The 26,741-nt window shown below is 40.2% G+C and overlaps 1 protein-coding gene across 17 annotated transcripts in view; it reads right to left on the bottom strand.

Moving 5' to 3' along the window:
• Dst (dystonin) overlaps positions 1 to 26,741 on the bottom strand; it is a 489,235-nt gene that overhangs the window by 197,612 nt on the left and 264,882 nt on the right. For all 17 annotated transcript variants that reach the window (XM_029570114.1, XM_029570107.1, XM_029570103.1 and 14 more), the window contains one exon: positions 17,675 to 17,841. In XM_029570114.1, the coding sequence (XP_029425974.1) occupies positions 17,675 to 17,841 (167 nt within the window). The remainder of the gene's footprint in view (positions 1 to 17,674; positions 17,842 to 26,741) is intronic.

Below are 26,741 nucleotides of genomic sequence, written 5' to 3'. Positions count from 1 at the left end.
ATCTGAAGAAAAGGCAGACTCCATGCAAAATAATCCATGTAAACTTTCATAGGGCTTGGAAGGAAGTGTTCATAGACCAGACATGTAGTTCCACTTCCTACTTGTTCACATCCCAGGAAATTACCACAGCTCCTTCACTGACTTTCATATGCCACCAATACAATCCCTCAAAAGTAATCCTATACCACTGACAGCAGTAGAGGCAAGGGGGCAGACCTGTACTAAATAAGATTTTAAATTCACACAGACTCATGTTCAAGAACCTGTTGATGTCAAGAATACTAAACAGGTATGTTCAACAGTCTAGACCAAGGTCCTCTAATAAACAGTTGTTTTTGTTTCTATAAAACTCAAAATTTCTGGAGAATTAAAAACCAGGCTTTCTGAGTCTGCCAACTTCTGAACAAGAAACTGCATGTTATTATGAGAACCCTGCCATTAGCAAAGAGTAAACACTGAGTAATCCCCAGGAGAATGAATAAAGTCATTGAAGAATCAAGTTTTTAGATGAAGAGAATAAAACACAAAACTTCTTTTAGAATGACGTAGTCATCTCAGCACAGAAACAGCTGCACAATAGTGAGTTTGAATAAACCCCCTGTTCTGTCCTGCAATCAACATTGTAATACAACAAAAATTGGAGTGGCTACCCTCTATTAAAGGTCTGTAGAAGATAAGGCAATTAGTTAACCAAAAACAGAGAAAGGGGAAAAAAATTAAAGCCACTGTGAAAAACAAAGAGCTCCAAAGTCTTCAAAACTACATGGCTTCCCAGGTTCTGTGGTCCTTCCCAGCCTTTCAGTGTGGCTTTCCTGCTCTTCCTGGAGCATCAGAGGCCTGAGGAGCTACCTCCTCCCTTCTTTGCAATCTCATTGAGATAACACAATCTTTAAAAATTTCAGCTCTCTGAGACTAGGAAGATGACTCTGGGAAAGTGTGCTTGCTTTGCAAGCAGGAAGGTTTGAGTTCAAATTCCCAGTGCCCAAATAAAAAGCAGGGCACGGCGAGTATACCTGCAGCTCCAGCAATGGGAGGCAGAGAGATGGAGTCCCAGAGCTCACTCACCATCCAACCCAGTCAGAATGTCAAGCTTTGGTTGAGGGTAGATCTTGTCTCAAGGCAATAATGGAAATGGCCATAAAAGACACTCAAGATCCTGCTCTGGCTTCTGTAGGTGGCCCTTGGGCACACATAGCTGTACATTCATACATACAACATACATCATGCATAACACACACTCATCACAGGGATATCACATGTGTACACAAAAAGATCCCATTCTTTTCCAGTTACTAAAGTATTTATTTTCACCATCAAGGTAACATTTTCTTCTGTGGAATGTTAGCAAGAAATTTCATTTCCGCCTATGTTTAAGCACTGGAGAGTATGAGATGATACTGTAGCATACAGAAGGTGGTGACCATGCTCCTACACTAGATTTGAGACCGTTGAGCATTATTTGTTTTAATTTCCTTATTTTATAAAAGCCTTTCCAGATCATGTAATCCTCTAACAAAAAATATACACTAGGCTTATTATAGAAGAGTGTTTTGCTTGGCAAAAATCTCAACTGTTTTATTATCCTATGATAATGTAATTTTTCCAAATGATTCAGTCATCATGATTATAAGCTTTATACCATTCATAACCCATCTTTCCTTCCAGACATGACTAAATCGACTTGGAAAGAAGTGAAGATACAAGAAGATTATATACATTTTAAATTGAAAATCTAAAACTAAAAGGACATAAAGTCAAGTTAAAAGTGAGATCAAATGTGCAAACCTACAGAGACTGGTGGTACATGCCTAAATCCCAGCAGTCAGGAGGCAAGGGCAGGCGGATCTCTATGAGTTTGAAGCCAGCCTGGTCTACATAGTGAGTTTGTAGTCAGCCAAGATTATATAATGATACCCTGTCTCAAACAGGAGGCACAAACCTTTTCTTAATTTGTTATAAAAAATGTATTTTAAAATGGCTACTGGCATAATATAAAGTGATTTTGAATAAAAACAATAATTTAATAGTTCATATAGCACTCACTTTATACAAAGAACAACACACACATCATATGCACACATATACAAAATGTGGTAAACATTAAAATAGAGATACCCTGGCCTTTCTACTGTTGTGTAGCAATTTCCTCCGAAGCTCATTAAGACCTAGGAAATTCTAAAGGAGTCCTGTTAAAACTCAAGAATTCTAAAGGAAGGCTTGGCAAGACTCAGGAGATTCTAAGAAGAGGCTCCTTAATTAAAACTCAGAGAGAAAAGAACTCAGAAATCTCAGGAAGTCCCTTAAGCTGACCAGATGCACAAGGTCCCTAGTTCCCCTAGGTTACATAAACCCTAAGGACTCCTAAGGAGAGGGAAGCCTGGAACAGGTGCAGCCCACCCAAGCTGCCTAGAAGGTCCTCTCTTACTGTCAAGCTGCCTGCATGTCATGCAGTACGCTCCAGGGTTCCAGCTTTCATGAGCTGTCCCCCATGTTGGGGTAGGCTTTCAGTGGTACAGCTGTCTCTGAGTCACTCCTGCTTCTGAAGTAACCCCTCACCCATCTCCTGTTGGTAGCTCCAATAAAAACTCATTGGTTCACCAACATGGACTTTGGTGCAACAGCTACTTTAGTCTATTATGGGTTCCCTTTCTGGTGAGTAGACATGGGTGTTACCTCTCCCCAGGAAAGTCTCTCATACAACGTGACTCAGTCTAGATTAGGGTTCTAAAACTATTCGACCAGTGGGAAGCACTGGCACAGTTTTTTTGTTTTTTTGTTTTTGTTTTGTTTTTTTTAAGATAAGAGTCATCTTTAGCCTAGTCTGGACTCAAATTCTGTAAGTAGTCAAGAATGGCCATGAACTTCCAATGAATCTGCTTTTACCTCCCAATTGCAGGCAAGAACCGCTATGCCCAGCTTTATGTGGTATTAAGGATGCCACCCATGCACTCATCAACTGAGCTACATCCCCAGACCCTTTATAGCATATATTTTTATTGGGGTATTCTTATCAGGCAAATCTGAGAACTAAACTATGTGAGAATCCTGCATCTCTAAGTTTGATTTTCTTTTGAAATTTCAATATTTAAAACAATTATTTTATTTTTTTAAAAGAAAATAACTTTATTCTAATTAACTCATAAATACAACATCACATAGTAGCAATACAGGCACAACGTACACAAATGTAAACAGGCCTATTCCTTTATACCCTTGGAAGGACACAAAGAACTGTTTAAATGTAAGAGAGAATGAGACAGAGTGTTGGGGAGGTTGTGGATCAGTCTAATTCTGGAGTATGTGGTAAAATGACAAAGTCTGTAGAGCAGCATTTGATGCTTTAATTGGATTTTAAAACAGTTGAGGCTTAGTGATTTGAGTCACCTGATCATCTGAAAAGACACCGGGAACAACTTTCTATTTCAACTGAAAGAAAGAGTGGCTACTAAAAGCTGGGGTAAGATTGGTTATTGGGAGTTATCATTTAATGGGTACACATTCAGCCACCAAGATGGTCATTTTTTGTTTGTTTGTTTTGAGACAGGGTCTCTCTGCAGCCCCAGCTGGTCTGGAACTTGCTATGTAAACCAGGCTGGGCTTGATCTCATAGAGATTCAACTGCCTCTGCCCCCAAGTGCTGAGGGAGTGCTAAGATGGTCATTTTTAGTTGTCAATTTGACACACCCTCGAGCATCTGGCAGAGAGTCTCAATGCAAGATTGTCTAGATCAGGGTGGCCTGTGGACATCTGGGGGATTGTCTTGATTGTCTTAATGGATGTGGAAGACTTAGCCTAAAAGTGTGTGGTATATTCCCTAGATTTGTGTCCTGAATTTTTTAAGAGTAGAGCAAACTAGCTGAGCAACTGACATCTGTTCATTCATTCTCTCTCTGCTTGACTGAGGATGTCATGTGACCAGCTGCCTCAAGCCCCTACCACTGTAACTTCCCCACAAAGATGAACCTAGAACTGTAAGCTAAAACAAACCTAAGCTGCTTTTTGTCAGGGTGCTTTATCACAGCAACAGATCAGACAGTCATACAAGATGAAGACTTCAGGATCTAGACGATGGTGATGTCTGTACAACAATGTACTTAGTGCTATTTAAATGCATAAAAATGGTTGAGAGAGAACATTTTATAGTATCTTGGCAAAACTGAATTTTTTTTTTTTGGTGTTTTTGAGACAGGGTCTCCCTGTAGCCCCAGCTGCCCTAGAACTCACTATGTAGACCAGGCTGGTGTTGAACTCACAGAGATCTGCCTGCCTCTGCCTCCCGAGTGCTGGGATTAAAGGCGTGCGCCACTACGCCAGGCTTGAATTTTTGAAATAACAATTTTTACATAATTAAGAGAAAAGACCATATTAAAGTGAAACAGTGACAATAACAAAAACCCCAGAGCTGAGATTCAGGTGTCCTGTCAGCTAGTCCTCACTTGCTCTATGCTTTCTCTGAACACAGATCCTACAACTCACAACTCAATTATTTCAGCAAAAACAGAAAATAAGAAATTATTCAAGTTAAAACAAAGTCACCTAGAATTCCAGTTACATCTAGGGAACATCTGGAAACCTGGGTGGCCGTGGGAGTGTGCATGTAGGACTACCAGCTGCTACTGGCACAAGGCTTTAGGAAACTTTGTGGTTTTCCCAAGGTCTCCAGAGGACTTGGGAGAAAACTGTTGTAAAACTAAGCATGAAGAGCAATCACACAGGCTATTAAGATGTGTCTACTGGTGTTAAATAGCATGATGAAAACACAATGGGAAAAGGTATAACTCAGGCTTTTAGAGGGATACTTATACATATAACTCTTACCAGTAAACAAACCAGCAAGCTCATTCCTTTATTCACGTGATATTTAATATATATCAGCCATGTTTCAGACAATGAGACACTGGGAATATAGTCACTGGGAACATGGAGGGCTCAGAGTACATCAGGAGAAAACCTGGGGGACAAGAACATAGGAGGAGAGAAGGTGCATCCATAACTCTGGTTGGAGGAAGCATTACTACAGGAAGCCCAGCAAGGGCAAGGAGCCAGCTGCAAGGGGGGATGCTGAGACGTGAGGCTGGAGAGCTGGCAAGGGGCCGAGATGAGACTGATTCTCAGGGATTTCCTAATGGATTGCAAACTTTTTTTTCTAAGAGCTATGGAAAGCCATTAAATGCTTTAAGGAGAATTATAAGAGATCAAATGAGCAGATCTGGGGTCAGACAAATTTAAAGCAGTTCAAATATTCCCACAGAATTCAAGTTGGAGAACATGGTTGCAGAACGGCAGATAATGGGAGACAAAGAGGGGCCAGAAGGCTCTGGGAGGTCAAATCCACAGACCTTCGCTATTACACTGGGAGTAGCGACTGAAGCTGTCCATAGACGAGACAAAAGAGAGAAAAGGGAAAGGTGAACCCTAAGGGTGAAGCACTCCAATGTAACAGCTAAGGGTAAAGGTATGTCAAGAAATGAATGTTCAGCAGGGCCAGACAACAAAGAGTAAGACGAGGTCTCAAAAATATCTACAGATTTAGCCACATGGATATCACCTGTGACCCTACAACTGTTTAAAAGACTATGGGCCCAGAACCAGAGAACAGTAAGTTGAGAAGTATCAAGAGAAAAAAATGAAGACAGATGGTACAGAAAACGCTTTTGAGAAGTTTGACCTAGAAGGAAAAAATAGACCCACACATAAAAATACTGGGGTTAAGGGAGAATGTTTCTGTTGATTATTTAATTAAGAAGCTGTATTAACATTCTTAAAAACCAATGAGAAAGATCTGTTGGGAAAAGTAGACTGCCCTGGAAAAGAAAGGTGGGAGGCAAAGGCTGAGAGAACAGCTTCTGCACAACAGGAGGGGGCTTTGGGCAGGACCAGCCTTGCTGTGCTGCAGAGGCACAAAGGAGCTGAGGATAGACACAAAAAGGTTAAGTGTACATCCTGGGTAGTGAGAAGGAAAACTTTCCACTTCCTTGGCTTCCATTTTCCCTGAGAGCAGGAGTCAGCTCATCATTAGGGTAAAGAAAGGTGATGGAGGAGAGGAGTGATACACAGAACAGGAAGACTTCTGGTCAGACACCGCAGCCAGCTGCCACTCAAGGTCTACCCTGGAGTGTGCCTCTCTCTGGAGAACATCACTGCCTACGGACAAGCACAGACAAGGCAGATGGCTGGGCTCATGCAGGCTCAGGCTTTGCTAGGAAAATAACACAGTCAGCAGCTTGGAAAGAACTGTGAAGGGATTCACTCTGTGCAATTTTAAAACAAAAAGAGAACTCCACGCCAGTCACCCAGAGGTCAGTCTTAACACAAAACTATATGCTGGAGAACACAAGCCCTCCACAAAGACACATGAAGCTCCCTGTGTTATATAACATGGCTCTCCAACAGATCATACAATAAGAACATGCATTCACTAAGCCTTGCTTCTCCTGTGACTGCACAGCAGTTACCATAACAAATTCCTGATGATGACTGTTTGGACCAAATCGTGTTCAGACTTTACATTTTCTTACTGTTCTGATTGGTACAGTCTCCTTCCACCCCACCCCACCCCCAACAGGCCTGTAAAATGGTCTCCTCCTCTGTTCCCGAGCAATAAATAAGAGCCTCCAGAAGAACCCCACACAGTTATATAACACGGGGTAAGCATTCCTTTATGCTCATATTTGGGCAGGTATCATTGAGAGAACTGAAGCCAAGAACTCCAAGGTGACAAGACACGAAGATAATTTCCTCTTCTTCCCAAGGCGAGATCTCTCGGTTTATTTCAATCTTCTTTTACTCCCTTACAAAGTGGCTCTCTATTAACAAGGCAGAGAGCCCTATTAATAGAGGAAATATAACTACAGCAAGCTTTGTTAGTATTTCGAGATTAGAATAAACATAATTAAAGAATTATGACTTTCAATTCACAATGACAAACCCACTTCCTAACAGTCTCCTAAACTTTATTAAGTGCTGAGGATACTGTTGATTTTTAACTGAGAATTATCTCATCTTGTACTTGCATTTTAGAGACGTAAAATGAAGAGGAAATGTTAATAAAATCTTAGTCAGGGGCTAGAGAGATGACTCAGCAGTTAAGAGCACTGACTGTTCTTGCAGAGGACCCAGGTTCCATTCCCAGCACCCACATGGCTGCCAACAATGGTCTGTAACCCCAGTTCAAGGGAATCTGATCTCTGCAGGCATTGCACGACATGGGTGCGCTTACACACATGCAGATAACATAAAAAATAATTAATTAAAAAATAAAATTATTAGTAAGAGATGTAAAAAGCAAAAAAAGAAGGAAGAAGGAAAAAAGAAAGAAAGTCAGTCTCCCACCAAACAGGAGTGAGAATCAATGTTTTTCACTCTGGCAATGTAGCATCTTAAGCTCCTTCATATCCCATATCTCATGAACCTATCAGCAAGTCAAAATCATAGAAATTCTGAAAATAAGGAGGCTGTGGAGAGTAAGCATACACGCCCTGGGTCCTCTAGTGTAAGAGAATGCTGAAGGGAGCAGGTGAGGAGGGCACCCGCCTCAGGGACAGGTTTTAAAGTAACAGCCATCAGCAGCAATTTGGTCAGGGCTCTTCTGTGAGCGGCTCAGAGCAGCACAGGCAGGAAGAGTGGTAGGTATTTGTTATATGTTTCATAGTGGGCTTGGCATGGGCAGAGTGGTAGGTATTTGTTATATGTTCTTCAGGACAGCCCCCACTGCAGGCATTTTATGTGTGTGTGTGTGTGTGTGTGTGTGTGTGTGTGTGCATGTGTCCATGCAAAGGCTAGAGGAGAACATTGGAGTCTTCCTCTGTCACTCTCTATTTTCTGAGGTAGGGACTCTCACTACACTGGAAGATTACCACTTCAGCTAGGCTGGACAGCCAGTGAGCTCCCAGGATCCACCTGACTCCACCTCCCAATGCTGGGGTTACAGGTACACGCAGTCATGCCTGTACTCAGTGCTTGGGTCCTCTTACTTTCATAGCAAGCACTTTTACCCACAAAGTCATCTCCCAGTTCTGGGCATTCTAACTTTTAACATGACTACATCACTCTGAAATTTGCCTCCTTATTTAATCATTTTTCTTTCCTAAACTTCTAACACACTCCTGTTTAAATACCCTGTACATCAAACACAGAGAAAAGTATGCCTATGATTCCACCTTTAGCATGTCTTTAAAAACTCAATCTTATCTGAAGGAATGTTGGCAACTGATTGCTGCTAAATGAAGAAGAGCTGATCTTCCTAAAACAAGGGACTCTAGATAGGCTGACTAGACTTAGTGGATGGACTTTCACTGGGGAACAGCTGGGAACACTGACAACACAGTGGGCCTTAACAGGGATGACAGAGTATATGGGCTCCAGTCGGGCGGGGGAGGGCTATGGGAGGGTACCAGTGGGGACGAGGGTATAAAGATGATTAAGGTTGTTTGAGCTGTTCTGTACGAAATACACAAAAATTTCAATTAAAAAAAAAAACAACAACCCTGAATGTAAGTGGTCTGATGAATGAAAGGGTAAAGTAGAGAACAGAAAACAGGAATTTAGACTACTAGACTACAATAAACAAATTAGGAAATGATTCTTTCTCATAGGCCTCATGGAGGGGAAGTGACTTAGACAGAGACAATCCAGAAATACAGCTCGAAATATAAAGGCTAAACCTTCTGTGCTAACAATTCCTTCTAGAATTTTATCCAACATATATTCACACATTTGCATAAAATGTTTTTATGGCAAAAAATAGACATAGTATCCATCAGTTAGGTATTTTAAATAAATGTTACATTCACGAAACAGAATACTATGCAGCATGCTAAAAAAAAGTCAGAGGTACAAGAAAAAGTCAAACTATGGCAGGGAGGACTAGGTGGGGAACATCTGCAGTAGACTGCTGAGGTTTACCAGGCTCCCATGAGGACAGATGCACAAGCCACCCTCTTATATGGCAATGACAACTTTTCAGTGTCCTGCCTCGAAAATGAAGGCAGGAGAACACGGCGATAGCTTACTTCATGTCCACAAGGGTCTATTTTACTCACTAATGGGAGGCTTAAATTTCTGTGAATTAGTCAGGGCAAGAGGATCAGGAACATAGAAACAATGCAAAACATGCTATTATTTCCTCTGAATATTTATTTGCCAAATTTTACCCTCCAAATTATATGTAAAAATAGATGCGATAAGGGACTGGAGAGATGGCTCAGTGGTTAAGAACACTGACTGTTCTTGCAGAAGACCCGGGTTCGAATCCCAGCACCCACATGGCAGCTAACAACTATCTGTAACTCCGGTTCCAGGGGATCTGACAGCCTCTTCTGTCCTCCGCAGGCACTGCACTACACGAGTGCACTCACCTACATGCAAGCAATACACGCATACACATAAAAATAATAAATAAAATATTTTAAAAAATAGATGCAATAAAAGTGGGGACCAGATGTACGACACAAAGTCATATTCATTACTTGGATGCAAATGCATTAATTATATGCCATGCATGTTAGCTCTTTGAGCGTTTTCAATGTGTTAATGGTTAGCAGTTACATATTTATTCTCTGAGTTCAACCATTTTGGGTTCATTTTGTAAACAAGCAAGTTGACTGGCCTCATAAAATGAAACACTAGTGACTTTTTTAAAAATTAATAACCACTAGGGTTCTCTATGTGTCTGGATTATGGCAGCATCAACCAGAGCACACAGGTACACATACCCTCATGCATCAGGACTCTGCAGCCTGAGGGCTGAAGGAAAGAAACCACCCAGTCAGCACTATGGCACCTTCCTATGAGAACATTTCAACCCTAAAGGGCCTCCTCCCAGTATTACACCAATGCATTCCAGTTTAACTTCTAAGACAGGGCTAAATCCAAGATTGAGAGTGACTCACCAGCCTGCAGGTCACAATATTAAGCAAGAGGACTCTGACCACAGCTTTTGGGGGGAACACCCCCCCAATCAAAGCTTCTTTAAACATTTAATACAATGATACAGGATGGCCCCAATAAATTTGCAGAATGTAAATTATGAACAAAATAAGTACTAGTCAATTATATCCTCCTTAATTAGAAAATTGTTAAAAAGTATGCTCTTGCAGCCTACCACTTCAGATTCCCAGTCTTACTTGGCTAATATTTAAAACGTGCCCATGGAAAGAATGCAGGGATCTTAATGGGAGATTGAAATAAATGAGCGAGGTAAATTAAAAACAAGAACAGGACAGGCAGAAACTAGTAAGCAGAAACCATCTCTCTTGGAAACGCATCACCCTGCCCCCTTACACCCCGTCTCTTGGTCCTATATGCTGAGTCTCCACAGTTCCACTATGATTCTCAGACCCTGCTACATTTCACTACGTTTTTTCTGTTCTGCAGCTACACATCCATTTTCACGCTTAGGCTCTGTGTCTCCACATTGAATGAGGCGGGTGCTGCTGTTCAGAACTGGCTTCCAGGTGTTTTAGGGAAAACATCCACTTGGAGACACTCAAGCCGAAAGTCGGAGCTTTATCTCTTGGAAAGAGACACTTGTGCTCACCTCAGGAGAAAGATTCATTCTTTACATGGAACCATGTCAGGACTGTCGTCCTCCTCTCCGCCCTAACTCCCACCTGTGTTCAGTGGACACTCCTAGAATCCCCTGGCTACTGGCTCTTCAATAATTCTACTTCATCCTCTCTTGCTATTAAGCTACTTAACTCATCAAAGGTTTTTGTGATCATTTTAATCTAAATTCATCAAATCTAGTCCTTTTATTTTTTTTCAGTGAAAATTAAAGTTCTGGAAAATAGGCTTATTTAACTAAAATCTCTTATTTGTGGTTTTCAGCAAAAAATTTTATTATGGATCAGAGAGCATTTAAACTACATCTGAACTACAAACAAAGCAAGCAGGTATACGGCATTGTTATTATCTGAACCTTTTCCACTGAAAACTGAATGTAACAAATACAAGTTTCTTTATAGACAGAACTAGGAACAAAATTTCCTAACACAGATTTAATGAAGGGAAAATGTATTTATAAGTGGCCTACTTAAACAAAGCCTAAGAACTTTTCCTTATCATTCCTTTACTCTTTCATTCTTATATCTTTGTGTCTAAAACTACAGAATGGGTCATTTTGCTCTGATTTAAACTAAGCACTTTAATATGCTTTTATTACCTACAATTTTTATCCTCTATTAAATAATTTTCATTGTTGGATAACTCTAAATTAAGCAATGTTGTCCCTCACTAATTTCTAACAAGAAACAAAAACCTTGGTTGGCAGCTACATCAGCATCTAATCATTTCTCAAATTGGTAAAAAAGTTTTCATGTATCACTACTGTCACTGGCCTAAGCTTGCACAGTTACAACTGTTCTGGTCAACACTTCCATTTCCTGCAATCTTGTAAGATTAAAGAAATTATGAGAGTAAAGATAGAGAAATGTATAGAGCTTTTAAATCTAGAGCAATCACCTCCATTATTTATTTAAAGGGTGTATAACACTGGACAACTTAATTGCCCTTTGAACCTCAGTTTCATTATTGATAAAAATGAAGACACAATCTATTCCACAGGCTTAAGATAATTTTAAAAAATTAATATATTTATATTCATTACAATATAAATTTTTGCTGAGGCAGAAACATCTATACAGTTATACATTCTACATATATTTCTTGGGTAACTCCCTTCTAATACATCTTTTTTAACTTTATGGACAACTTTGATTTACAAAAATTAATATTACCCTTCAAATTCCTCTTCATTTTGCTTCATGTAGCAGTTCTTTGAACACAAAAATTAGAAAATGAAACTTCCTAGGGAAAATTTTAGGATACTGTATTAAAATATTGTTCACTTAGGTTAGCAAGCTTCTTTACTTTCAAGTCATATTCTATGTGACAATGCTAGGAAAAAGGTAATGTTAGGCTATCCAAAACAATGTACTTGACTGATGACTTTGACAGTGTAATTTGTTAATTCAAAATCCTGTGCACATGTGTATGCGAGAACAATCAAAACAAAGACTGATGGACAAGCCATGCAGAAACCTGTTGCTTTGTATGCTAATTTAAACAAATTCAGAAAGGTGTCATGCTCTGTTTTTAGGTCAGGTCAGCATTTCTAAATCCTTAGAAGATATCAGATACAAAAAGTCTTACTAAATCACTTAATTTAACACTGATTAACTTTTAAATGACAAATGTTATGTATTTCCCATTTTATCGCTTAGTCTTCCGAGAGTGTGAAAACCTGACTTGCTGTAGCCTTGCATCCACTGCAGCCACTGCTAGCTTCTAGCCTGCTAAGCCCCACCCCTCTGAGGAGCCTCCTCAGTAAGTACTTCCTTTGGTTAGAAACATGTCCATGTGCTGTCTCAGTTGCTTTCTTTCTAGTGTAGAAGTCAAACAAAACACACCTAAATAGTGAAGCTTTTCATCTAAATAAATGCAAAAAACAAAACCCTATCAAATAGATGCTTCCACAGTAAATCTAAACATTTTTTTTAACTTTATGGAAATAGTTAAGTAAGCACAACTATTAAATGAGATAGCACTCAATTATGTAAGTTGTTAATATCCAAAAACCTACACTTGGTGACAGTTCTAACTTTGTCTCTGGTCTTCAGAGTAAATCAAGGTATTAAGCAATAAGAAGTACATGCAATTCAAGCCTGTCTGTCTAATTCTTACATACCCCAAGGAAAAGCACTCACCCGTTTTCTTAAGAAAGGCCCATTAAAATACAGTTCTACAGATAAAAGTCCTCTTCTAGTGAAAGAAACCACAGAATATTTTATAAGACATAGGACATTGTAAGAGAACTTGAGCAAGAAATAAGTCTTGCAAGCATTTAAACCTGATACGCTATTTTTACCATGAATTCTAGCAAAGGCAAACAAAGCACTAGGAAACCTGAAATTCAGAGCTGGAGCTAAACAGGTTTCTAAAGTGATCAGTAGGCCAAAATAAGAGTTTGAAACAAACAGCACTCAAAGGTTCAATTTCTCACTGAAGGCAGTAACAGTGAATTTAATTTTTACTGAAAAATTTAGGATCTCTGATAGAATCAGTGACTTATTTAAGTACTTAGGAGAAAAGTATGGGGCATACATATGCCAATTTGTTCATACAGTCCTTCATGAGAACTGGAGATGATGCTCAAAGAGGACTTGTTTTTATCTGTCTAATGTGTGTGTGTGTGTGTGTGTGTGTGTGTGTGCGCGCACACATACATATGTGTATATATATATATATATGTATGTATGTATGTATGAGTGATGGTTTGAATGCGAATCTCCCCCATAGGCTCCAAGTATTTGGAAATTTTGTCCCCAGTTGGTGGTGCTATTTTGGGAGATCTTAGAAGCTGTGGCCATCCTGAAGGAATGGGGCACATCACTGGGGCATGGCTTAGAGAGTTCTTAAACCTTGCCAATCCCAGTAGTTCTCTGCTTCCAGTGCCTGCTTGAAGATGTGAGAGCTTAGCTTATGCTCCTCCTCCAGACACCTCTGCAGCCATCCATGCCTCCCTGCCATGATGGACTGATGCTTGCCCCTTTGGAACTGTAAGCTAAATAAACACTTCCTTTTATAAGTTCCCTTAGTCATGGTGTTTTTAATCAAAGCAACAGAAAAGTAACTAATACTGTATATATAGGCAGGATCTTGCTGTGTGACCCAGGCTGGGTTCAAATTTGTCATTCTCCTGTCTTACCTTCACAAGTGCATAGATTTGTAGGTGTACATCACCATAGCGATCACTAATTTTAAAAGGAAATTATTTTAGAAAAGCTAGCATCTAAACCTGTTTTTATTCTACCTAAAATGTTTCAAAGAAGAGAAAGCAGAAAGCACACTGGGAAATGCATCACAATGCAAGCGTGAGTACCATGACTGAAAACTTGTTTTGTTGTTATTTTATTTTTTGAGACAGGGTCTCACTATGTAGCTCTGGCTGGCCTGGAACTTACTATGTAGACCAGGTTGACTCTGATCTCAGAGATATGCCTGCTTCTGTTTCTTCTGGGATTAAAGGCACGTGCCACCTGGCCTGGTGAATGAAATCTTTAATCCAGTCCATGAAGATCATCCCATGCACTGAGTATGGCTAGCTCTGCAGTCCTCCAGTTTTAAGTCACCTGGATATGCAATGCAATGGTCGACATACCTGGACTACTCAATCCTTTTGAAAGGCACCGTGCTGCTTGATACTGGTACTTTATTTTGAACAAGTATAGGCAAGTTGATACAGGGTCTCTTCTTAATCAGAAATATGTATCTACCTCTATTTAAAAGTTGTTCCATAAAGGAAGGAAGCTATCACAGTGTTCAAAAATAGGGGCTGTTGAGGGCACGGTTCCTGGGAGGGGTGGCAGAATGCAGTGATAGGAAGGGGGAGACGGGTAGTTAAAAAGGGTGGGGAATGGAAGGGCCCGGCAGAGGAGGGAGAATGGGGAGGGATAAGCAACACTAAAGGCCTTTAGAAAAAGCCACATGGAAACCTACCACTATAGAAGTTTCTTAAAGTGTGTGTGTGTGTGTGTGTGTGTGTGTGTGTGTGTGTGTATTAAAAGGAGACTAAAGGCTGGAGAGATGGCTCAGCGGTTAAGAACACTGGTTGTTCTTGCAGAAGGCTGGGATTCAAATCCCAGCACCCACATGGCAGCTAACAACTGTCCGTAACTAACTCCAGTCCCAGGAGATCTGACAGCCTCTTCTGACCTCCAAGGGCACTGCATGACACGGGTGCACTTACCTACATGCAGGCAATACACACATACACATAAAATAAAAATAATAAATAATTTTTTTAAAAAAAGAGGCTAATGAAAAAACAAAACAAAACAAAAAAGCCTCAATGCCAGAATAGACTCCCTCTTTAGAAGCTGTTGATCAGGGGTCCCATAGACCCTCAAACAAAACTAACCATTTCCCCCTGCTCTTGGTTATCCACCAGAACTGGACGTAAGACCCTATTGCTGAAGATACTATGTACATGAGCTATAGAACAAACAAGGACAAATCAAGCTGGTGCTGGCTTCAGAGCCTCCTATCTACTGGCTACCACTCATAGTGCTGAAAGGTGCTATGCAAGCTACTGGAAGGAAAAAAAAATCATCATCATCCTTACCTAGCTGTGAATCCTGTGAAGTACAGTAACAACAGGCCTGAGAAGATATGCCCACTAGTGCAATACTGACATAAATATTATGGGAGTAACCAAATACTCTACAATTAGATTTAAGGTCCACTTCCAGGATAGAACCCATATCTGATATTGTTATCAGGCTTAGAAACCTGACACTAAACAGGTCACAAGATATAGGGGAGCCCCTAATACTAGTTTCCTACTAAATAGTTAATTGTATCAAATTGATTCTTTTTTTAAAAAAAAAAATTATCACCGGGGTGGCAACACATGCTGTTAATCCCAGCACTCAGGAAGCAGAGTCAGGCAGATATCTGTGACTTCCAGGCCAGCCTGGTCTACATAGTGAGTTTTAGGTCAGCTGGGGCTACAGGGAGAGCCTGTCTCAAAAAGACAAAAAAAGTGTCTCTTATTTTTATTTTATGTGTATAAGTGTACTGCTTGCTAATATACATAGGTACACCCAAGTCATGCAATGCCCACAGAAGAGGGCGTTGTATCCCCTGGAACTGGAGTTATGGACAGTTGTTAGCTGCCATGTGGGTGTTGGAAACCAAACCCAGATCCTCTGCAAGAGCAACCAGTGCTCTTAACCATTGAACCATCTCTCTAGCCCCTACATTGACTCTTAATGACTTCCTGTTACACAGATTAACTCATTTCTCTCACCAGAGAAGTGTCCAAAGGCAACAAATGGTGATTAACACAGAAACCTACAACTGGCCAACATGCAGAGAACAAGAGGCTGCAGAGCGCTTATCTCTGAATAGTACACCTATATCAAATGTCTGTCTCCCAAGGTTCAGGGATCATTATGGAAGAGGGGGCAGAAAGATGGTAAGAGCCAGAGGTGGTGAATGACCACAAGGAAACTAGTTTTCCAGAGAGCTGGTCAGTTACTCATGTGAAGTCCCATACAAAATCAAATCAGAAAAAAATCTCAGCATAGACACGTGGAAGTGGGTAAGAAGCTGCAACCCCATCTAAGGAAATTTTGGCAACTGGTGGTTGCTGGGAGGGGCAAGACAATCTCTTTCAGGAATGGGACACTTGGTAGGTTAACAAGGCTTCAATGGAAGGATCCACACTGAAGGACATTTGGAGACACAAATTAGACCCCATAAACACTGTTATATAAATTGGGTGAGGGGGCAATAAGGAGAAGTACGGATAGAAGGGGATCTAAATTCCATCAAATTATATTGTATGAAAATTACAAAAATTTTATTTAAAAAATATTTATTTTTGCTAAGAAAAGATAGAGGCTGTTGAGTGTGGATACCTGAAGGACTCATTACTGTTTTTGAAGGTGTTAAAATTTCCAAAATAAAAAGTGAGAGAGATAAAGGGGAAGAAAAGAGGATTGAAAGGAAGAAGTGAAAGGAAAAGGAGAGGAACTAGGAAGGACGAAATTTCAGACAGCTTGGCTTGAATCTTACCTCTGTAACTGACCAAATGTTACCTCGGGAAATCCTATGTTCCTCACTCCAAAATTGGAATAATAACAGGTTCTGTGCTTAGGGTGCACAGGTCCTGGATTTTACCCCTAGAACCACCACCAGCAACAACAACAAAAATCATTTCAAAATAATGGGTCTTGCTTTATGGACAGCTAGGAACACTAAATGAAGTAACACATGTTAAGCACTCCACAGAATACATCAAACTTATCAATTATTCTATAGGACTACAATTTTTATTACAGTCAATACCTTCTTCAGTTAACAAATTTATAGCTTAGGCTTAATCTGTTGGAGAATATATTTGGTTCTTCAACAACATGACACAATCTTCGTAAAATTAAGGAAAATAACTGAGATTAAACATCTATTTTTCACTGAATATTTTCTAGGCATTTAACTTCTAGGGAGACAATAAAATTACAGGTAGGAGCCAAGCTGCTTGGGATTGAATCCCAAGTTCACCACTTGCTAGTCTTGTGACTAAGCAAATATTTACCGTGTCTCAGTTTCATGTCTGCTAAGTAGGGATGATAAGATGGACATTGTAAGGATTAAATTAACCAGTATGTGTAAACTGCTTGGAACAAGGCCAGAGTCAAACACTTAAAGTTATCGCAAACATTCAAACAGGTTCGGTTTGAAGTAATTTTCACAGGAAAATTGCTCATTATCCCCAATTTGGCAACTGTTATGCTCAGGTACTCCCTGAAGTACTAGACTAAGAGGTTTGACTTGGAAATTTACAAGCTGTTAAACTTGAACTAAACATTCACCTTCCTGCTCATCAGCTCCCCCTAGGTCACTGACTTGTAGACTGCACATATCAGAGCTTAATATCTGCTAAATTATGGCCCCAGTCTAAAGACACTTAACAGCTATGTTGGTCACTGTAAGTATGTTTGTGTGTGCACATGTATTAAAGTTCAGAGTAATAATTCAGAGTAGTGGGAATGTGATATCTTTTATTTAGATTTTCAATATGCAATGCACATGTATCGTTTCTTTAACAGTAACATGCTATTTCAAAATGAAAGTTTGTCTTGTATTTATGCAGAAAACACAGATTCCATACCTGTATTTATGAATTATGGCATTAAATAGTTTTCCATCTCTCCAGCAGGTAGTGAAATTTTCACACCGTATTCCAGCATAACCCTCTGTTGCCTGCTGTGTCCAGAGCAGCAACCTCTCTTTTGCAGACATGTCCTCTGACTCTCCAGTTACATGGATGTCAGATATCTAAATATAACAGAAGCATTGAACCATTAGGAAGGAAGTTAACACAAAGTAAGAATCTACTGTGTGCCAAGTACTTAAGTGCTATTTTACATAATCCTTGTAACACTTATTTATATATACTAAATATATTTCCCTCATTTTACAAATAGGGAAACTGAGTTTCAAGCAGACTTCCAGATTTAACTTATTTGTGTCTAAGTTAAAAGCATCTAGTGTATGTTTTAACTGGAAACCTACTCATTTTACTGTTTTAAAAAGATAAATTTAAAAATCTTATAGGCAGAGGGAATCCAGACCACACAGAATGAAGGCAGTTCTCCACAAAGGCAGCAGTACAATGAATTGGCTTTATCAGAGAAATGAGTAAAGCAAAGCTCACAAATGTCATGTCTGTAATAGCATAAAACACAAAACAGCAGAATGCAGTCTGAGTTTTCAACCTTAGGCATGTAATAAATCACCAAAGTTCTGTCTAATGCATTTACATTATGAGTTTCCTCTGTTTAATAGCAGATGCTAGACACCCACATGTTGTTTTACCCTAAGAATTATAGTTCTCATCCCAAATTAGTTGCTTACCTTTTCCCCACAGTTTTGTATATTTATTTCCAAAGACAGTATCTTCCTAGTGGTTCATTTTAATCAATATAGTATATTTTAAAAGTATGATAAAATACACATACATATATATTACATATTATACACACACACACCTGATCAATAATAGAGTGACTACACTGTACACCACAGGCCAGGTGGCACAATGACACAACACACTGGTGATCTCAGAGCTAGCCCAACAGAAGCTGCCCTGGAGGAGCATCTCCATCCCAAGAGTAACAAAGTTAATCTGCTTTTGTATTATATTAAAGTTTCACAACATTGAAAAATTCTATGTTCTTCTTTGCTAATCAGGTCTGTTAAAACAACTTAAGTGAATGGCTCTTTTTTTGCAAATCCAAACAGATCAGAAGTAAAAGGCCATAATTACTCTCTTCTACCACATGCAGAGGAGAATTTGATTCAACAGGTATTCCATGTAAAGAATAGGAAACAGTATTATTATTAACTATATTCTGTAACAATTTAGCTAAATGTCTCTAGTTTTGGTGTTAGTTATTGCTTATCATGCAACTTTTAAAAAGATTTTCAGCAGCATTCACTTGTTTTCTGAAAGTCTCTCTCACTGAATGATAAAGCAGGACATCAATTTCCATGATGTACATTTTCCCAAGGGCATCTGTTTGAACTGCTGTGAACTAGGGTAAGCACAAAGCAACTTTACCAGGGGTCCCCAGTGGCTCCACAGCTGGGATTAACACTAAGAGATGACTGTTTCCTCTGTCGGGGCAGTAAGTGAAGCCAAGAGATGAAGAGGAAACAAGCCAGGACCAGGAAGAGAAGGGGGGAGACTTTAAAGTGGGGTGAGGAGCCAAATCACCCTACAACAGAAACAAAATCCCTAGGCCAGAGCCATGAGATCTGCTTCAGTCTCACATAGCTCATTTCGAGTCTGTGAGTCAACTTCCTTTGTATGAAATCAGGAGGCAAGAGGCAGGAGATAATGTTTAAGGCTCTTTTCGGTCTAAAGTCTTACTAAAAGAATGTAACACATGCTGCAGAGCTCAGAGGTCAAAGTACAGTCAAGCAAATGACAGTGGAGAATGAGGCAATGCCAAGCTCAAACAGGAAGCCTTTTAACTTCTCAGCTGTCACAAGAGCCAGGGGCACAGTCAATCCAAGGGCCTGGGGCAGAAAGGTGGCAACACGGAAGCCCTGGCTGGGCCTGGAAGCCCCTACCACACTTGTTATTGTAAATGATGGTGGACCCTCACGCCCTCTTCGCCCAGGGTCCTAAAGACGTCAGTGCCCTGTGGAACTCCACACACAGCTGGAGACAGTGGCCTTGAAATGGGACTGGGACTTGAAAGTGACACTTGTTCCATTTTAATCCTCTTCCCTAGGAATCTGTGCTAATTTTCTACAGCATGGGCAAGAACTACACATGCATGGACACACCTAGCACATGGACACACCTAGCACATAGCATACAGAAGGATTTCACTTTTATTTGGAAAAAAAGCACCACTATTTTCTACTAACTTCCAAGGATTTTTCAGGCCTACATTAAGCCAGCACACTTCTGTGACACAGTCCACCCATTAGCTTGTTGACTATTTACAAGCTTAGCTGCTGAGCTGTTTCCTCACTTGTAAAATAATGGTCGCATATACATGAGAATTTAACACTGGCATGATGTAATAATACCTGGCTCATTGGAAATGCATGTTCAGTACACCTAGGCTATTTTACTTAAATGTTGTTATTCCTTTTGACAATGGGGTAAGCAAAAACCTGGTTTTATGTTTCTCCTAATTCTCTTAAATGTATAGAGGACTGTTCTGTTGCTTGTTGATTCAAGAACATGCTGGGACAGTCCAGTTAGAAAAGCAGCTACCTGTTAACTAAGGAACTCAGTAAATTTCGACTATAAGGAGCCAGTGTAAAAGGAGAAGGTGCTACACAGGGTTCCACCTGAGTGAGGATGTTCAGGAGTGAGCTTTAGGTCTGAAATGGTGACAGAGGAAACAAGGTCTTGCTATTAAATTTCCAATGATGAATTCTGGACTGCTACTCACACAATCTTATTTCCAACTATTACACATACATAAAGTAGTTTTAAAATTCTAATAATTTTAAAATACATATTTAATTATGTCATGGACCATGATTTACATTGCAGACTGACACACAAACTTTTTCTTCCTCTCCAGGAAGTCTCAATTAACTATCTTCCTCACACAGTAATTTAATTTTTTCTTGATATTTTACTTTGTTTTATTGTTTGTAAGGACAAAGTCTTGTTATGTAGCCAAGATGCCATTCTCTGGCCTCAGCTTACTGAGTACTTGTATCACAGGCTTACACCAACATGACTGGCTAAGATACTTTTTAAAGAGACTATTATGGGCCATGATATGTAAAGTATTTTGCCATGAAGTATGACGTTTGAGACTCTGGGCTTGATATACATGAGCGCGCGTACACACACACACACACACACACACACACACACACACACGCATGAGTTAACATTAGCCAAAATCTCAATATATCATATTTTTCTTGATACTCTTACAACTTTAAAGTTTGCTAAAATGCTAAAATTATAAATCTGTAGTTACCACCCATAAACCCAAATTTGAAATCATGTTCTCAAACAGCCAATGTTAAATTGAGGATGCCTCCACATTCAATAGGAGTTTGGGGGAAAAAAAATCAAACTCTTTTCCAAGCCTACAGACAATAAATACAGTGATATCAGAGGGCTTAAGTTCATGCCATTTCCATCTAAATCTCAATTCCAATCTTAACAGGAGGAATGACTACAGACTATTCACAAAGTCCTCTAAAGTCCATTTCCTCTCATTTTTAAAACTTAAATGATGATGGGGCTTGAGAGATGGCTCAGCGGTTAAGAGCACTGACTGCTCTTACAGAGGACCCGGGTTTGATTCCTAGCACCCACATGGAGGCTATGAACCATCCTTAACTCCAGTTCCAGGGGAATCCGAAGCCCTCTTCTGACCTCCACGGCACTGCACGACACAGGTGCACTCACATACATGCAGACACTTGTACACATAAAATAAAAATAAATAAAATATTTTTAAAAAAACTTAAATGATATAATAATGTCTATCTTCGTGGATGGCCCTAAACATTATAAGAAATAATCACACCGAGTGCTGAGCATAGAAACTCCTCTTCCAGGGTTGTATTAGTAGTTTTGGTCACTCAAGCTTCTCCTCAGCAGTCTATCAGCTAGCATCAAAAGCAAACACAATACCTTATACCAGAGTCCTTCGGGAAATTTGAAGCCCTCATGCCTCACATCCAAGTCACTCTTGGCTCAAGTTCAAGCTCTTCTGTCACTGAGTCTTTCCGTCTGTATTTTATTTTTGTTTCATATCTCCTGACCTGCCTCCCAGCACTCCAGACTTTGCCTGGTAAACAGCCTGGCCTGTTAAATACCTTACACGGCTCCTTACTTCTCATTGAGTCTCAGATCTCCCCCACTTCAACCATTCAAGTTCAGCTAAGCTCCCTAGGCCTGCAGGTATCTTTTCAAACCATTGCCTATGGTAGAGACCTCATTTCCACATGACAGGACACTCGTGTCTTACCTCCCTCTTCTAGTCCTCAAAAATGAACTCCCCACAATTGCTTAGCAGTGTGTGTCTACATGCTCAAACTTCATCTCCACGTAACACCCTAAACCCACAGTCCTGTGTCTCCTGTGTCTGTCACTCACATCTGCACCCTCAGTATCAGCTTGAAACATGTGTAGCCTGTCTCAGACAACAACTTCCGGCAGTAACTTCCTATTTGCCACACTTGCATTCTCTAACCAAACCAATTACCTGGCTCCATGAAGACCCCACATTCCTTGACTTGTCTAATTTTATTCTAATCTTGTCACTTCTCATAGGCTAAGTTGGAATGTAATTCTTAGCTGGAATGGACTTATGCAATAAAAACAGATTAACAAGTTTATTAATATATACTCGGGAATCAGGACGGGCTGTGAGAGACTAGAATTTGTCGTTAGGAAATATGAAATGGTGCTGAGATAAGGCAAGATGCAACAGCAGCAGGAAAGCTCACTGCCCTCTCTCCATGTGCTTAAAAGCAGGACACGGTTCTACAAAAAAGTATTCTGCCACGGCCCTGATGGTGATGCTTAGCTTTAATCATTAACAGGACACAACCTAGTTACCTGGGATGAGAGTCTCAATAAGAGATTGTGTACCCCTTGGGTGGGTCTGTCTGTGTACACATTCTTTTATATGTGAAGACCCAGACCACTGTGGGCAGCACCATTCTCTAGGCAGTGGGTTCCAAACTGTGGAAGTGTGGCGAAATTGAGCTGAGCACAAGCAAACAAGTAGGTGCATTAAGTTTTGTTCTGCTCTTAATTGTGAAGGTCATCCAGCCAGCTCTCTCAAGCTCCTGCCTCCCCTGGCTTCCTTGTAGTGATAAAGTGTAACCTGGAATTGTGAGCTAAAATAAACTTTCTCTCTCGAGTTCCTGGGGGGGGGCAGTATTTTATCACCGTAATGGAAATTAAACTAGAATACCCCTACCCACTTCTACAAGAGAGAAAAGCTAACAATTGAAGACAACTTTAGACCTTTATGAGCCTGGAGATGGTGTAAGAACAAATGTTAATGATATACATGAACATATTTTACTAACTAGCCACTATCTGCCATTTATTTGCCAAATTGCCACCCCTAAGACTCAAAGTGCATTTCCTTTGTCTTCTCATTTCTCCTAAAGGATTTTTCTTGATAGAGGTCACAGAAACCAGAATTCATTTATACATGAATGGATAGATCTGGAAAGTATAATATTAAGGGAGGTGACCCAAACTAAGAAAGGCAAAAATTGCATATTGTTCCTTATATGCAGATCCTAGCCTGTATATATAGATAGATGATAAAGAGATAGATGGATGGATGACAGATAAATGATGGACAGAAAGACAGAGTGATAAATAGAAATATAGAGAGACATAGAGATATATGGGTGTGAATGTGGGTAAATCCTAAAAAGACAGAAAGACCAAGAGAGGGTAAAAATAGGTGATGAGAAAGGACAGGGCAGGAGCAGGCGAAATTCACAAGTGACATAAAAGAAGAAAAGAGAGAAGAAAAGAAGGGAGAAGGTTACAAGGAGAGAAGCTGGGGTGAGGGAGGAGGGATTATTGAAATAAACTTTGTCCAAAAATTCCATAGTGATATTTAATGCCTTCTATGATAGCTTAAAAAATTAAAAATTATTTAAATCTAGGATTCAAAGTCAAGTCTTTGAGAACTACTAATGTCCTGCATGTCTCCTATTTATATGTAATACATACATCAATGAGATTGGGTTTTTTCTATTTTCCTTGCTAATCTCCTTTTTGTTAGGGGTTTCAGCTACAACTAAGAATTCAAGAGGGAAGAAAAAACTGTTTTTCTGCAGGCCCATTCCTACCCTTACATCCTTCTCTAATCATCTGGTCCTATCTCATCCACCACTGCAACCACATTCACATCAATATCCTCAGTCCCTCCACAGTCCTGTTCTTATGCTGAAGCCACCAACCAAACTCAGTCTTGATCAATTCATGGTGTCTTCCCCACTCTCCTAGGCTACAAAGCTGAACTGAGAAACACCAAACTTTTATGCAGACTGTTGCCACCAGATTCCAAGTCTACAACTTGAATATGGTACTAAGAAAAACTGGGAAGTTCTTCAGAGCATCCTAACTGGGCAGATCTTCTACCATCACAGTGTCTCTACATTCTTTACCACCTGAACAAAACTCACAACTCCTTCTTTTATAGTAAATAATCATCTTTTTCTCCTTCTTCATGACACACAGATTGGAGCTCCCTCACCTCCCTCATCACTGGCAAATTTTGCTTCCTCATGACCTTCTTTCCAACTGCTTAATTTTTTCCCCTCTGCTTCCTAGGATCTCCATCAATTATCCTCTTACCCAAGTCCTTCCTCTCAGCAAAATGCTCAAGTCTTCTCCATCCTGAACTCTGTGCCCTCTTATCACTGTCTCTCTCCTCTGTGGTTTTAGGAAAAAGCATTCTGAGTGTGGGGACAGTTGTTTTTCTTTTTTGCCTTTATTAGCTTCACTCTTTCACCTGTTGTGATTTGGTCTCTGTTCCTACCACTGCATAAAATTGAGTGGAGAAGACCAGACAAGAGGGAGTAGGAGTCTTGCCAAAAACTCTTTCCCTGTCAAATAAGAAGTTAAACTGTCTGCTAAACATATAAGTAAGCAAGGGCATGCTGAAGGTTGAAAGAAACTGAGAGATCATCTCTTGCCTCCTCTTTCATAGTTTCACTTATTCAACAAAAACGCACTCCTAAATCGACCTGTACTGCTAACAGGGTCTGGTCATATGGCATACAACCTACTGTCAGAAACATAACACACCTACAGATAAGGGTTATGCAATTTGGGAGTCTTTTAGATAGACCCACTGAAGAGGTACTCCAGTTGCCTCACCCTGAGTCCCTGTTCAGCATGGAAGAAACCAGAGTCGTCTGCATCCCTATTCTCTATTGGCAATTTGGGTAACCCCTTCAGAGGATGATGTGTTAAGAATAGGAGGTATCAATTGACTAGGCAGTTAGGGTAAAAAGACCCCAAAGAAATATAGCCAGTTTCTGGGCTAAAAGTCAAAATGCCCTTGGGCCTGTTAGCAGCATACTCTGTTCCAAAGGCCAAAAATGTCAAAAGTATTTGGGCGCTTGTATTGAAAAGTAGCCAGTTTTTTGGATAAAAGCCAAAATGTCCTTGAGTCTCTTAGCAATATACTCTGTTCCGTTCCAAAGGCCAAAAATGTCCAAAGTATTTAGAAACTTGTATCTAATCCTTGAAAGATGTTAGGGGTTACCTCTTCAGAGGGTGAATGTTAGAGTAGCAAAAAGCCCCGAAAAAAAGAATAAAGAGTACAAGAAGTTGTCAGAAAAAAGTGATGGGAAGATATGGGAGGTGTTGGAGGGGAGGGAGTGGGCGTGGATTTGATCAAAACACCTTATATGCATGTATGAAATTCTCAATAAAGTTTTTTTTAAGTTAAAAAAACAACACAGAGAAGGACTTGGGGTTACTTCCTGATCCTTCAGTTTTTCTTTTCTTTTCTTTGTCTTATTTTGGCTTTTCTTTTCTTTGCAGCGGGGTCCTGCTATGTAGCCCAGACTGGCTTCAAGTGTGATTTCCTGCCTCTGCGATTACAGGTGTGACCACCACCATGCCAGCCTTCTCCTCCTCCTCCCAATCTCTACTCATGTCCTCTCTGAGGCATCATGCCTCTCTCCACCATGCCAGTCCTTCCAAGTGGTCTTCCTTATCTGGCCTTGTCTTCTCAGTCTTCTTTAGAGATTCCTTTGCTGCTCAACCTTTCACGCCCTTCCCCAGGGCTTGGGCCTCAGATTTTTTCCCAGTCGTCCAAACAATTCTTTCCTATTACATCTACTTCAACTGCCTCTGTCATCAGTGAACCTGCCACGTAGTGTATCTCTCAATTCCCTCTAACTCCCTAATAAAACTCTTTTGCATAAGAAATACAACTAACAATGCACGGAGCACTTAAAGCGCCAGATGCTATGCATAAGCACAACACAAATATCTCTTATAAACTTCTTATAAACAGCTTCATAAATGACAAAAAGACATAAAGTAGTTCCATAACTTGCTCAAAATCATACAAACTGCAAATAAAATTTGAATTTGTCTCCAAAACTGCTACTCTTGAGGAAGAGGGTGCTGGGGCCTAAGCTCCGACCCTCATATGAACTAATGCATAGCACACATTCTACCACTGAACTCAATCCATACCCTTAAAAGGTGTTTCTCTCAACCACCATGATGCATGTCACAACCTTTAAAATTCAGTGACTTGAAAACTGAACTTCTCTTTCTACTTTATGCTCTCCCTCTGGCATTCCTACCTGAGAGAATGGTCCTGTCATTTGGCTGCCCCGTATCAAGCTCTCAAGCATCCATGATGCCTCTTCAGCTTCTATCTACTTTCATTGGCCAGGTTGACCTGTACAGGCTCATGTCCTCCTTCCCGCTCTAACTTGCATTCTAGCTAACTCCCATACTCTGGCCACACTGAGCAACATGAACTGCAATGTCTTTTCCATCCAACTCACGATCACAGTGCTTTGCTCAGGTGCTTGATCATTTCAACTGTGTCATATACTTCAAACGCTCACATGGGGGAAAAGGCTTTACTCCCTACAGTAGGCATACAACTACCAACCAACAAAACTGTCCCACCCATAAAATGTCACTCGAACAAATGAGTTTTGTCTGCTTTTGA

Source organism: Nannospalax galili, unplaced genomic scaffold, assembly GCF_000622305.1.
Source record: "Nannospalax galili isolate Female #2095 unplaced genomic scaffold, S.galili_v1.0 scaffold582, whole genome shotgun sequence".
Lineage (NCBI taxonomy): Eukaryota > Metazoa > Chordata > Mammalia > Rodentia > Spalacidae > Nannospalax > Nannospalax galili.
The sequence above is the reverse complement of the archived record's forward strand: the minus strand, read 5'-3'. Positions and strand labels throughout refer to the sequence as shown.